General features: G+C 49.9%; 1 protein-coding gene across 2 annotated transcripts in view; it reads right to left on the bottom strand.

Annotated features, from left to right (window-relative positions):
* ACACA (acetyl-CoA carboxylase alpha) overlaps positions 1-13,302 on the bottom strand; it is a 104,899-nt gene that overhangs the window by 58,911 nt on the left and 32,686 nt on the right. For both annotated transcript variants that reach the window (XM_088536129.1, XM_088536136.1), the window contains 5 exons: positions 10,597-10,710; positions 9,017-9,130; positions 8,505-8,594; positions 7,921-8,039; positions 1,512-1,535 (listed from right to left, as the gene is read on the bottom strand). In XM_088536129.1, coding sequence (XP_088392255.1) covers positions 1,512-1,535; positions 7,921-8,039; positions 8,505-8,594; positions 9,017-9,130; positions 10,597-10,710 — 461 coding nt within the window. The remainder of the gene's footprint in view (positions 1-1,511; positions 1,536-7,920; positions 8,040-8,504; positions 8,595-9,016; positions 9,131-10,596; positions 10,711-13,302) is intronic.

Raw genomic sequence — 13,302 nt, 5'->3', positions numbered from 1 at the left:
GAGGGCTGAGGCAGATCTGAGCAGCCAGAGGGAGGGACAAGGTCTGATCTCTACCTAAATAAGGAGCACGTTCACATTAGAGGTCAGCTTTCCTTCCTGGGAGCGGGCAAGATCCTGAAGTACCCCAACTTCTGACACACTTCAACTGCCCTGGCAGCACAAACTGACTGAACTGCTGCTGCTGCTGGGGGTGTGCAGGGGTGGATGTTCTGTGCAGACCCACGGGCAGAGGAAGCTTCTCTGGCACTGCACGAGGAGCAGCTGCAGCTCCCTGGGCACCCCTGTCCCAGCTACCAGGGCTGGGGAACAAGTCCAGAGCTACAGACTCGTCCTACTTCAAAAGCTCCCTGCAACACAGGGACACTTTGAAGCTTCCTCCTAAGGACAGCGATGCAGGAAGCTTCACCCATGTCATTCCCAAGGGGCTTAGGGAGACACCGGCAAAATTTCCGTCCCCCCCAGCTGGTAGCACAGCAGGACAAGGGGAAGACCCAGGGCACGGATTCAGCAGTGCCCATGCTCAACCTGCACCTTGCAAAGTCCAGCAGGTGCCGACTGCTCTGCAGGTCCCAGGGGAGAGGCAGGGAACGGGGGTCCCGGCAGCGCCATGCACGGCGCCCGGGCAGCCCCAGGACCGGCATCGCTGACGCTGCTTCCTACCAGTGTCGCTGAGATCTCCTCCTCCTCACAAACAGAAAACCCACCTGATACGGTCTTAAGTATACTGCTAACAAGTCTAAAGTATCATCAGTTTGATTAATAGCTCTCTTCATGTTTGAAATCACTCTGGGTTTCTGCAATTTATCTCTGATTAAGAGCCATGAGACTTTCAAGACCATTTTTACTATTTTTCCCTACGTAGCTTTGTAGCAGTAATAAATAATAGGTATTCACATTTTGAAGGAGTAAAAATTTTCAGGACATGCCTTGGCGTACATTTCTTACAACTAATACAAAAATACCACAGAACAGTAACTAAACAAAAAGACAGCAGACATTTTTCATGTATTATTTAAAACAAGAAATACTTTCGAACGGAGACAAGGGAGGAAAAATTAGCATCTGAAACACAACAAAACATGCTGTCAGCTGTGTGAGATGTGCATTCATCTACGGGGTGAGGAGGTGGGACAGCCTCGGCAAGCGGCGCCCGGGAAGGCTCCGGCCCCGGCGCTGCGATGCCAATCGGGAGGCAGCGGCCGGGAATCAGGATCCAAAAAAGGGGGAGCCAGAAGCAGCGTTTTGCTCCAGTTCACTGCACATCACACCGCAGGTGAACTAGGCACCTGGTAAATGGAATTTTGGAGCTTGCTGCATGCAAAGCTGCTTTTAAAGGGTAAAGGAAAGCTGAAAACATGTTTTAGACAAAAGCAGGAAAGGGGGGGTGTTATGGTTGAGAGCTTCCCAAGTAAAGGTAAGGGTACTAAAACAAAACATGTTAAAACAGTGAGTATTAGGCTACTTCTTTCTAGTCTTTCTTTTCAAATTTTAAAAGATGACAAGTACCATACCTGTTTAGCGTGGGGATGTTCCCTCTGTAATCAAACAACCACAGTTAGTTACAGATTGGTTAGTGAAAGCCATAATAAAGAACTGTCATCATGCTGATACACAGACCAGCAACAACTTTACAATTTACTGAACAAAATCTGTTAACCATGGAGAAAGAGGCAGAATTCAATCCCGTGGCCCCTAGGAGGCACCCAGCACCTGCCTTCGCTGGCCGTGGCCGCCGGAGGAGAGCGCGGCCCGTGCACGGAGCATGCAGGGGACGCATGCACACGCTGCAGCGCTGTGCAGCTCTGCTCACACCACCTGTGCAGGCACCAAGCGAGCTTCACCAGCAAGGCCAGGCAGGGAAGTCTGCACCCCCTGCCAGAAGGACAAAAACCAGAGCACAGAAGCAAAAAGGGAACACATGACATAGGAAAACTGCACCTGGTCCAGCAAAGGAAACCAAACCCTCAGTGCCAAACTTCTACTTAAAGCAGCAGCTCACACACTGGCACCCAGAGCAGTGCAGAAATAAAGCAAACAAGCACATAAACACCATGTAACACTGCATTTTCAGCATCCAAGACCCTGAGCACCGAGAAGAACAAGCAGAACTGGAGGCTAACTTGGGAAAATGTTACAGTTCCTTTTGTAACATCAATTCTGAACTCTTTGGTTTCGCATGCAGACCAAGGCTCGGGGCACACAGAAGCCAGAGGAGCGTGGGGACATTTCTGCACTAGTGCAGGACCGGGAAGGCCAGCCCACGCTCGCTCCATTCAGTCAAGCATGGGGTGCCACATTGTGCCCAAGAGCCGCAGGAATTTCTGCAATCTGGCATTCAAAACAGTAAAGATTACATTGAAACACAGGATACATGCGTACAAGACACTTCTGCAAACACATTAATAAATGAGGAAATAAAACTGAAAGCAAAGCTTTGGGGAGCATGTAAGGAGGCATTCCCTGTCCCCTGCAGGAGGTTGAGCCACAGACTTCAACACCCTTGAGCACATCCTTGAGCCTGCTCCCAGGGCTGCACACTCGGCTCTAGCAGGGGCTGCTCGCACAGGAGGCGCCTGCCCCGCAGGGAACGAGCTCGCTGCGTTCTTGGTAGGGCATGAAAAGTTCCTGGGATCTCTTCAAGCCACGTGGGAGGAAGCACGAAGCAGGATACGGACGTATCTGCTCAACAGGAAAGATTTAATGTCTTATCTAACGCCAGTGGGAAGAGACTGCAACACCTGCGAGGATGGAAGGGATGCAGGGCTGCAGGGAGCTGATGCATTTTCTTCAGGTTGGCAAATGGTCAGGAGCTGCATGGGAGCCACTTTGGTTCTTCAGAAAACAAGCAAAAAGCCACACAGGCTGGGGAGGCCTGGCTGCTCCTGCACTGGGCTCCCTTGCCCCAAAAGGCTTCAGAAAACAGGAGGGACCACAGCACAAGACACCTGTAGCCCGTTCTGCCTCGGAGCAGCACCCTGTCACCCTGCACACTCCGGTTGTGTGGAGATGTCACCCGAGGAGCTCGGCCAGGAAGCAGGAGCCCCAGAGCAGGTGGTTGCAGAAGGGCACGCAGCAAGAGCAGCCTGCAGGCCGCGCACGGTGGCGCTGGCTCGGGGTCTCCAGGTACTCGCTGGCACCAGGAGCTGCAGCGTCACCTGCCACCCAGGGCGCTGCAGAGGGAGCGTCTGAGCAGCCCTTGCGGAAAGGCAGGACCGCCTGCCCGCCGAGCGGCGCCTCTGGGGCCGCCACACGCAAAACCCAGAGCTCCCAGAGCGGCCCGCGGCGCGTCGGCAGCGCTCAAAGGAGCGGAGCCGCCGAGCGGGAGCCGAACAGGCCCGTGGGCAGCAGCCTGTGCCCACCGCGACCCCAGGCGCCACACGGCGCGGCCGATCCCGCAGCCACGGGCCTCCCCCGGCTCCTGCCGCCTCCCCCGGCTCCTGCCGCCTCCTCCGGCTCCTCCAGAACTCCAAAAAGAGTCGTCGTTCTTCCCTGCAGGGAAGAGCAGCTCCCTGGGGCTCGCTGCGCGGGCGGGCGGGCGGCTCCAGGCCTCACGGCTGCTCCTCCTGTGCCAGCAACAGGACAACCCCCCTTCAGCCCCTCCGCACCTCCTGCTTCGGCCTCGGTCTGCCTCCCTCCCCCTCCTCCTCCTCTTTTGAAGCAGGAGCTCCCCTATGAAAATGATGGCAGCGCATGCAAAGCGCCACTGGTTATATCAAGCTGTGATTGAGTGCCAGCACAGGGCAAAGCTTTTGAAATCAGGCAGCAAAGCGGAATCAGCAGAGGTCGGCTGAATAACCCACTTGTAGTTATTAACAGCAGTACCACAGGAGAAAGAGCAATTCCACTGGCTGTGACCAGTGGCATTCCTCTTATGTTTCTTCATTTCTGCAGAAGAATCTAAACAGAAGGCTGTGAAACATGCCTCAAACCATACATTTTGATTGGGTTTTTCCTCTCCCTCTTTCTTTCCTTATTCTTCTACTCCCCCTGCGATTCAGCCAAGCTGAATCTGCTACTGAAGTCCAATTTGCATAAAATTATCGTTGTTCCATTCAGTTTGCTGCCCCTTCAAGAGCCCCTTCCTTGCTCTGCTGGAAGATGCTGCCCTTTGGAAGCAGGCAAGCCGAGGGAGCCGCAGCACATTGCTGCTGCCTGCTGTCTAATTAACATCAAACAGCATTTACAGGTGTCCTGGGGCCGCTCTCCCCTCCTCCTCCTCCTCCTGCAGCACCTCGGGCTGCCCCACGGACCTGCAGGGCCCGGCTCTGGCCTCACACGTTCAGATCCAACGCGGCACATTCGGAACCAGGAACCTGACGACTGCTGCAAGGGGCCTTTGAGCGACGGCTCAAGCCCACAGAAAATGCTTCCATTTTGTCACACGTCCAAATCTTATGAATGTATCATCACAAAACAATGAAGCAGCCTAGCAGGAAGGAGCCCATGTGAAGGTATCTATAAACCCTGACTGAAGTGAGGGCAAGTTTGGGTTTCTGATTTTTCCCATTGGTGTGAGAGCAGCACCATGTCATCTGTCTTTCAGCCTTCAAAATGTTTTTGACCTCTAAGCAAAGAAACAGGCCGACAAAAAAAGACAACCACCAAAGTACTCCATAGATGACAAAACATCAGCAGACAACGAAGCGGGGGGCCATGCACCACTCAAGCTCCAACATCAGCAACATGGACTTCCAGCTAGGGTGTCGACAAACATCTAGAGCCACAGAAGAGGAGGTATCGTTGTCACACGTGTCCCATAAGGTGGGGAGAGGGAGCTGCTGGCGTGGGAGCTGCCACAGCACGGGCTGCGGCCACAGCGGCCCAGCTAAACCGGGGCCTTGAGCTCCCACACGAGCAGGGCTGCCCAGGGAAAGCAGAGGGACAGGGGGATTTTCAAAAGAACTGACGTTGAAAAACGCTGCAACTCCCTCGCTACTAGACACACCGTGCCTTTGAACGGAAGACTTTAAGCCACGAAAGGCACCCGATGCTTCACGTGCTGCCACCTGAGAAGGGCCTCGCAGCGGCTCTGTCCTGCCCAGCCATCCTCACGCGGGGAGCCCGGCTCTCCCACACGTGTCCAGCAGCCTCCCGTCTCGCGGGGCAGCCTGAGCACCGGGAAGCAACGACTCTCCCGGAGCGGGGCTCGCTTCTTCCTCACCTCTTTGCCCACCCGGATCCAGCTGGCGGAGAGGCCGGTTACCCGGCCGCGGAGCACAGGGATCGGCATTCCCGACGCCCTCGCGGCCCTTCCTCCACACGGGGAAACCGCAGTGCCCTCTGCTCCTCAGTGACGGCCCGAGGCGGCAGATGGCTACGCTCTGCTCCTCACCCGCCTTCCACTGGGCAGCAAGGAGAGCAGCTTTCAATCTGTAAAGCCCTCGGCAGTTTCAATTATAAGTTTTTTCTCCCTGTGCCTTACCCTTGTAATCAAGATCAGTAGGGATTCTTAAGTCAGGGTATTTGCTGTTAATTTAAACAAATAAATCTGAAAACAACGTTCTGCCCACGAACCCGACAGAAGCAGGTTGTGTTTCCACCACTTTGTTATTCAGATTTAACAGTTTCTGTTTCCTCCCTGACTCCATGCAAAGGGTTATTGTGGTTAGCGGATGGAAACCATCCAGGGGCCGACACACAAAGCCCGAGCGCCTCGTTGTGCCTGGTGAGACCAGGAGCAGGGCATACCAAGGTTAAATACTCATGACAGAGAACTGAAAGATTCCACAAACACAAAACTCTTATCATCTGCAATTTTCTCTACATTAATATTTGCTCCGGGAAAATTCAGGCTCTTAGAAGTCAACATCAGTCAGATACAAAAGGGACCAAAACTTCAACATATTTGATCAAAGGCTGAAAACTCTGTGGCATCACACAAACAACACTGGCTCGGAAGGCGGCTGTCTTGGGGCTCTTTGGTTCCCCTTCGTGTTCAGTGGGGCCTAAGGCTACGGGGGCCAAGCCTACTGAGACCCAAGAGACACGTGGCTCCATCAGCTGGGATCCTTTGGCTTTGAGGTGTGACCTAGGAATGCATTTTTAGCTTTTCAGTGTAAAAGCTCATGCTGCATAAGACAAGAAAAACACACGGTGCACACAGAACATGGCCAAAGATGACAAAGACAACTTAGGCAAGACAATGTCGGAGACAGTTTTGAGATTTCAGTGCTCTGTGTCTTTGTCTCAGCTAAGTACTGGCTTTATAGGTGGCTTAAATCAACACACTCTGTGCCAATTTAAGCCCCAAGATCTCCTGCTATCTGCTGTGCGTTAGCCCCTGGCCACACAGCAGTTGCACAGCTAGGAGTAACACTGCAAGAAGCTGCATTAAGCAACAGGAGCAGAATCCATCACTACCATATGGAGGTGCAACTCAAAGGAGCTGGACGTGCCTACGTAAGCAGCAGTTTGTCCCCAAGTCTGCTTGCCTCTGCACAGGGACTGCGATGCGTTTTCACTCAACCATCAGCAACACCGATGGTTGAGAAGCGGAACCGAGTTTCAGAACGTTGCTCCAGGAAATTCAGGGTAACGGGGAAAGGACATTTCAGGACAAAGCAGCTCTCCCCCAAGCAGGTAGCAACTCTCCTCTTCCAGCTGACCTTGTCCCATTAAGCTTGTGCACAGTAATAGAGCAGTGGTCAGCACGGGCAGGCCAAATAACCCCCAAGCAACAGAGGTAACCAAGACTAGCAAAGAGAGGAAATGGAGAAAGAACGGGGACGCAGAGAGCATTATAAAGGGGTACTAAAAATAGTATGCAATTATTTACAAATGTTCTAGAGATGCAGGAAACAGATGAGACCAAATGCATGTTCCATTTGTATCATGAGTGCTTTGCGCTGCTTGTTGAGGACAGTCATTTATTTCTAGCAAACCAGATTCTGAAAACCATTTCATAAAATGTACTTACGGATTCTCAATGAAGCGAGACTAGACCCCGTTGCCCAGCCCCACCAAAAATAAAATAAGGAAAAGGATGTTTGGAAACAAAGGAGGTAAATAGCACTGGTACCACAGCGCCAGTCCAGCACAGACCAACAGTGGCACCCGGTGGCCACGGAGACTCACTGCGACTCTGGCTCCAGTGCACTCTGCACTGCCTGGGACAAAAACAAAACACCTTCCTGAGGTCCCACAGGGCAAAGGAAGGATCCTGGGACGGGCAGGGGCTGAAGAAGTTCTGATAATCAAGGAGTTCTTTTTTTTAATGGCTTTAGTGCACACTGTGGGGTGAGACCCTTTGTCTTTAAGGAATGGCAGTGAACAGTTGATGCTTTGGTTGCACCTTTACGTTTCAGCAACCATGAAAAAATACATTATGAAAAACACTGAAAACCAAAGTGTTTCAGCTGTTAACATTTCTATATCAAATATGCTTATACATGCATCTTGGTGTACCCAGGAAAAAAAAAAAAAAAAGGAAAAAGGCTACTGGTCCTTGTCAGGCTATAAAAGATTCCAGCTTCTCCAATAAGGCCAGTTTTGAACAAACAGCAGATCACAAACAGTTAAAAAGGACTGGCAGAGAGTACTGCAGGAAGGAGGAAAAAAATAATCTGACTGTTCTTTATTAACATTTCTAGTAATTGAATGATCTATCTTGAATGGTACCTTTTGGAAGGCTCAATATTCAGCTCAGACTGTAATTGTAGAAGAAAGGCACTAAAAATGAACTTAAAATTTGAAAATACATGAAAACTATATTGTATATAAATGAAGCCAAATTGGGTAACTCCTAAGCTTAAGAGGAGGAACTGGGCAATGTAGGGTTTTATCTTGATTAACTTGCGCTTTTTTGAGGCACTGTAACACTCCCTTTTTCCACCAATTCTATTGCCAGTTTTCCCTGCTGAGATAGAAAGCAGCCCCTCATAAGACCTGCAGCTCCAAAGGCACCGGGATACATGATCTGACCTGTTTGGATGGGAGGTAGGGAGCATGAACTGGAACTCCACCACGCACGTGTTGTCTTTGAGCTGCCGGTGCTGAACGCTGTTCAGCTCGTAGGCAATGTATGCCCTTCGAACATACACCTGTAGGGAGAAACACAACCAGCTCAGCTGTGCTGCGGAGGAAGAGAGGACAAACAACACACAGGAGAACTCCTACAAACATTAAAAACCAGGCAGATGCCTCAATTAGTGTAGAGACTGAACTCTGTCTCAAACAGAAGAATTCAAGTACTCTCATTTGAGAGGGGACAGGCTGGCAGGAGATAAGCATCACCACGAGGCACAGGGTATGCTGACCATCCTTAGCAGCTTCATCCTCAATCCTTTCAACCATGTAATCTGCTTTAAGCAAAGATCATTTGTATTTGAAATTTTGGCCAATTACAGGCATTAATGGTGTTAAATGCCAGATTCCAAGCGCTGGCATGCAGCTCTGCACTACCTATAGCTCCCTTAACCTTGCAAGGTAAAAGTGATTAAAACACGAACAAAAATGAAGAAATAGGAATGAAAAGCTTTTCCTTTCACAGCTGAAATAAAACTTACCTCCAAAGCTGCCATTCTTACCACCTGGTTACTGTGGTAAAAGAAGTTGGGTAGCACATCAAAGATGGATGTCTCAGACAAAATGAGTTTCTAGAAGAGATGGCATAAAGTAGAGTTTTAAGAACTCCCTTGTCTTGTAACCAGGATCAGGCAAAATACCCCAAATGAAGTCCAAACGAAGATTTCTGAGAAAATACGGTTTTCACATCTTTTTTTTATTCTGCTTTCTTCCTAATTCTAATTTATGTACTTTTTTTTTTCTAATCAAAGAAAAGAAGTATCTTTTCACACTGTATGCTGTACACACGTAGCAGAATGAAAGCCCTGGCAGCTCTCAGCCCAGGTTCTCTGTGTATTTATCAGAAAGAAACCAGCTCATACTGCATCCTTTAGATGGAAACCAGACCAAAATAACTTAAAGCCTCAATGATCCTGGGACTCCGGGTGAGATTTAAAGCAGAAACTTTAAGCTAAGCGAGAAGAAAGCACAGAGAGAAGTGTTTGGTAGATACCTGCAAGTTCTCAATGCAGAACTGGTGCCCGTACATGTCAATGGCCGACAGGAAGATGGACTCCACCTGGTTGTGACGCAGCTCGTAGGATGGCAAGTGGGAAGCAATGAGAACCTGGAAAACAGCAAGAGTCAAGTGTGTCAGTGAAAGGAGCTACGCTGGTCCATCAGGAGGAGGGGGAAAATCCAAGGCAACAAGCTCCATCCCAAAAGAGGTAACTGGTTTCCCCCTGTGAATTTGGTGGCACCTGCGTGATGCTGCAAACCTCTTTCCCCCAGTCAGTCTCATCTGCCTGTTTGCTTGGTTTGTGTTACTGGCCATTCCCCATGGAGACAAGGAGCAGCTTCAATCAGGTTCCATCAGTGCATGTGATTCAGCGCTGCAGAGCTGCGAGCCCTGAGCAGCTGTTAATTGGAAAGCAGATCTGGCAGCAACAGCTGTGGGGAGGCCAGCAAGGAGAGAGCCTCTCCCAGCTCCCGAGCACGGCGAGAGCCGCTGGGGCCATGTAGGAGGGTCCAGGATAAAGGATACAGAGGCAGCTTGAGGGGGAAAATGAAGTGAGAGCACAACATAAAGACATACACCAGGACGGCAGCACCATCCCCAGCGTGCTGCTGAGAGCTTCAATGACTCTGAATGGTTCAAGGACACAGACACAATCCTGAAGGAAACATAAGGTCACTGAGCAGCTTCAAACACCCCATTCATTTTCATCACTCTGGCACTGAAATAAAAGGAGAGACCCCCAAAGTGTCAGCTTCCCTGCTGAAGACTGTTAGAGGGAAGATAGGGACTGTGGAGTGAGATGAGTGATCAGACGTCAGGGTTAACATTATCGTGGGACAATTACGCCCTCTTGCTCCATCCTGGCTACAGTCACACCACTAAAGAGGAGGCTCACAATGATATCCACATGGATGTCTGACAGTCAAATCACCAGCTGTACTAGATCCTTGGAAATGACACTATCAAGAGCTCCTCTCTCCCCCAATTAGTTTGGGGTTAAAAGCAAATTAACAAAAGTAACTCAAAAGACAGAAGAAAACCCCCAAAAGACCAACAAGTTATTTGCAATAATTCCTTAGGAACTGCAAAGGAACATCTGGTTCTTGTCCACATCATCTCTACACACAGATTTGAAACCACAGAGCCTGGCTGGCTCCTGTACAGCTACCTGAGCCTCTAGGCTGCACTTGGAGGGTTCTGATTATAAAGCCAGAAGGGCCCCCAGTGATAGCGTTTTCACTCCCTCTGTCACACAAATCACAGACTATCCTCAATTAATTCCTTTTTGAACCAAAGTGGGAGCAGGGACAGAGGAAGATAACCTTAACTCCAAAACGTACAGTGATTAAGAAGGCACTTCAGCCTGGTTCAACTGTCACAACGGTTAATCACTGGTTAATCATCTTCATTGCTAATGGGCTGCTCGCAGTGTTCTGCTCTGCACATTTGCATAGCAATGACAACAAGCATCACGCGGCAGAGACCTCCCAAAACAGCAAGTCCCGATACGGATCCGATGGGCAAGGGCAGCCGGACCCCCCAGGGAGCCGCCGGGCTGCTGGAATCGCCCCTACCTGCCGGGCTCGCAGGGCCACCTTGGCGTTGGTCGTCTTGCTGAGCTGCGTCAGCTCTGTCAGGATATTAATGAGCTCGTCTGTCAAGGTCGGGTCACGGCCACATAGCTGGTCCTAAAAATAAAAAGAATTGCGGATGTTTAAAATAGAAGAAAGCCATCTTCCCTCCCCTGCAAAGGGGTTTAAACATGAAATATATAGAGGGATGCTCTAGGTTAGCTACTAGATGCCCTCTAGAGGTACCTGTCTAAATTATTCTGAAATTCTGTGTGGTCAAAGGTACAAGTATGAGGCTTTCAATAACTTTATGCATGTAAAAAATGTTAAAGAGCTGGGGACTGACAACACCAACCATTTTCTTACCTGTAGCGCATGTTTTAGCATCCAAACACATAATGAGAAATACTGATTTGCAAGACCTCATCCCATTACCCAATTTCAGCTTTATATCAGAAAATCTTACCTAGCAACAATGCAAAATTCAAAGAGCATTTAACTGTAGTCAAATGGCTTGTGTGGCACGTGAAGATGTGCAAACTTGCACTGTGAAAGATGATCAAACAAAATGAATTTAACTGCTGGGAGAATCTCCTCAGGCCTCCTCCCCTCACCCGGGCTCGGCACATCTTCACAACACCGGAGAACACAGGAACCCGTCACTCCTCAAACACTGCTGGGCAAAGCCAGCTAAAAGCAGAGATGCTCAGATGTGGTTCTGGCCTCCGTACCGTTTCTTCTGGCCACAGCCCTCTGGATCTGGGGAAGTTCTCTACCTTGTTTCACTCGAAATTGGCAGGGACAAGCAATAAAATCAAACACTACAAATGTCACTGTAAACGCTGTTTCGAAACTCTTTTGAACTTAGGCATTGAAAAAAAGGTAAGAGTGAAGAAATCTGTTTTGTTTTGTGCACAGAGGAAGCGTACTCATGTGCACTTCCTTCCAAGAATAGTTTCAATTCCCATGAATAATCCCACGGTCTTCAACTACTCACAGGGGCCTGTGAGACGGCTCCCTCCCACTCCCAAAGCTGTAAACCTCCAGCAGCCGCTAACGTGTTTCTCCTCTTATAGCTTTTCCCATAGCAAATGAATCGTAGGAGGCAAATGAGAGAGGAAACAGGGATATGGAATAGGAAAGAGAAGGTGCCTTGAAGTTTTAAAGAGATTTTAAACATATGCAGTCCAGAAAAATCTCTTTGAAGATCGAAGAAATATAAAAGGGAAAATCTGTTCAGCAGGTTAGATTGATAAGCCTGCCACAGAAAATAAAGAAACAAACACAAATCCATAGACTGAACAATGAACAGCAGCTTATACCACCTGCAGCCACAAACCTAAGCCTTTCCCCCACGCTGTTCTGGCCCCCTTTCCTGCTGACCCCCCGAGCGCCGTGTCACCTCCAGGAACTGTGCCATCCGCCGCCCGAAATCCGATCACCACAACCAGAACACAGCCCGCCCCAGGCTACCGATCACCACAACCAGAACACAGCCCGCCCCAGGGTACCGGCGCGCGGCTGTTGCTTCCTGTCTAGCAGGCTTGGGCCAGGCAAACGTTGCAATGGCTTCTTCCAGAAGAAGTCCTATAAACCTACCCATTCCAGACAAGCACGTGAATTCCGTAACAGCGAATATCCCAGGAACTGCCCGCACTGCGTATGAAATACCAGTTTGTAGGTGTTGTGATATTACAAGGTAAGAAAAGACTCACGGGCACATGGGACACCTGCCATGCCATTAAACACAGGAGATTCTGCCCACCTGAGGTTAGGCTGTGCATACAACAGCCAGACAGCTTGGTAAAATGAATATACAACTGCAAACCACGCTACGTTTCAGCAAACACACGAAGGATGAAGCAGCTCCATCCTCTCCTAAACGCCAGCGGGGTAACAAGATGAATGCTGGCATTCCCTGTTGCTAAAGCCACGCTCAGAGCCCTGTCCTGCCAAGGACACAGCCCTCGCCAGGGCGCTTCCAGTACCAACGAAACGGGCTGGTCTGCACTGGAGGTGACCTGGGGGCAGCGGGGAGGAAAGAAAGGGCACGGAGAAAAGGGGGAAGAGAAGGAAAGATCTTCTTTTTTGGTGGTTGTTTTTCCTGCCTCCCAGCAGGCCCCCCGCTCTCCAGACAGGCTTTTTGCTGGCGCCGTGGAGACGCAGCAGGGCTCTACCTCGACAGCACGGCGTGCACAGGCAGGTGGAAAAAAGACACAAAAAGTTTCAGTCCTGTCTTAGCAAGAAATAATCAGGATGACAACAACAAAATAAAGCAGGGAGCCGGCGCCGCGCTGGCTTTCGCCTGCGCTGATTGGCAAAGGCAGCGAGCAAAGCCTCAAACCAGCTCTTTGACAAGGCCTAACGCCTCCCCAGCACCCCCGTGTAATTACACACTTGAGTGACTGGACTCTGAAGAAAATTGAAGGCCTGAGCTGCGAACAGCTGCCATTTTCTCTCTCCATCACGCCGGCATGATTACTTGAGAAATGAACAGCCCCGGCTCAAAGCTACTCCAGAATTCTCAGAGGAAATATGGCTCCGTGTTCAAATAATGAGATTCTTAAGGCAAGCGTTACTTACAATCACACCACAGACCGAAAAGGAAAAAGAAGGAAAAAAGGAAAAAAAAATAGTGAGCCAGAAGGAAAGAATGCCAGGGTTCCTGTATCCTACAAATCAGAATTTAAGAAAGTCGGCCTCAGCCTA

This window comes from Tinamus guttatus, unplaced genomic scaffold (assembly GCF_059628265.1).
Source record: "Tinamus guttatus ecotype Peru unplaced genomic scaffold, ASM5962826v1 Tinamus_guttatus_pri_ptg000043l, whole genome shotgun sequence".
NCBI classification, from domain to species: Eukaryota; Metazoa; Chordata; class Aves; order Tinamiformes; family Tinamidae; genus Tinamus; species Tinamus guttatus.
This window is presented reverse-complemented; position numbering and strand designations above follow the sequence as displayed.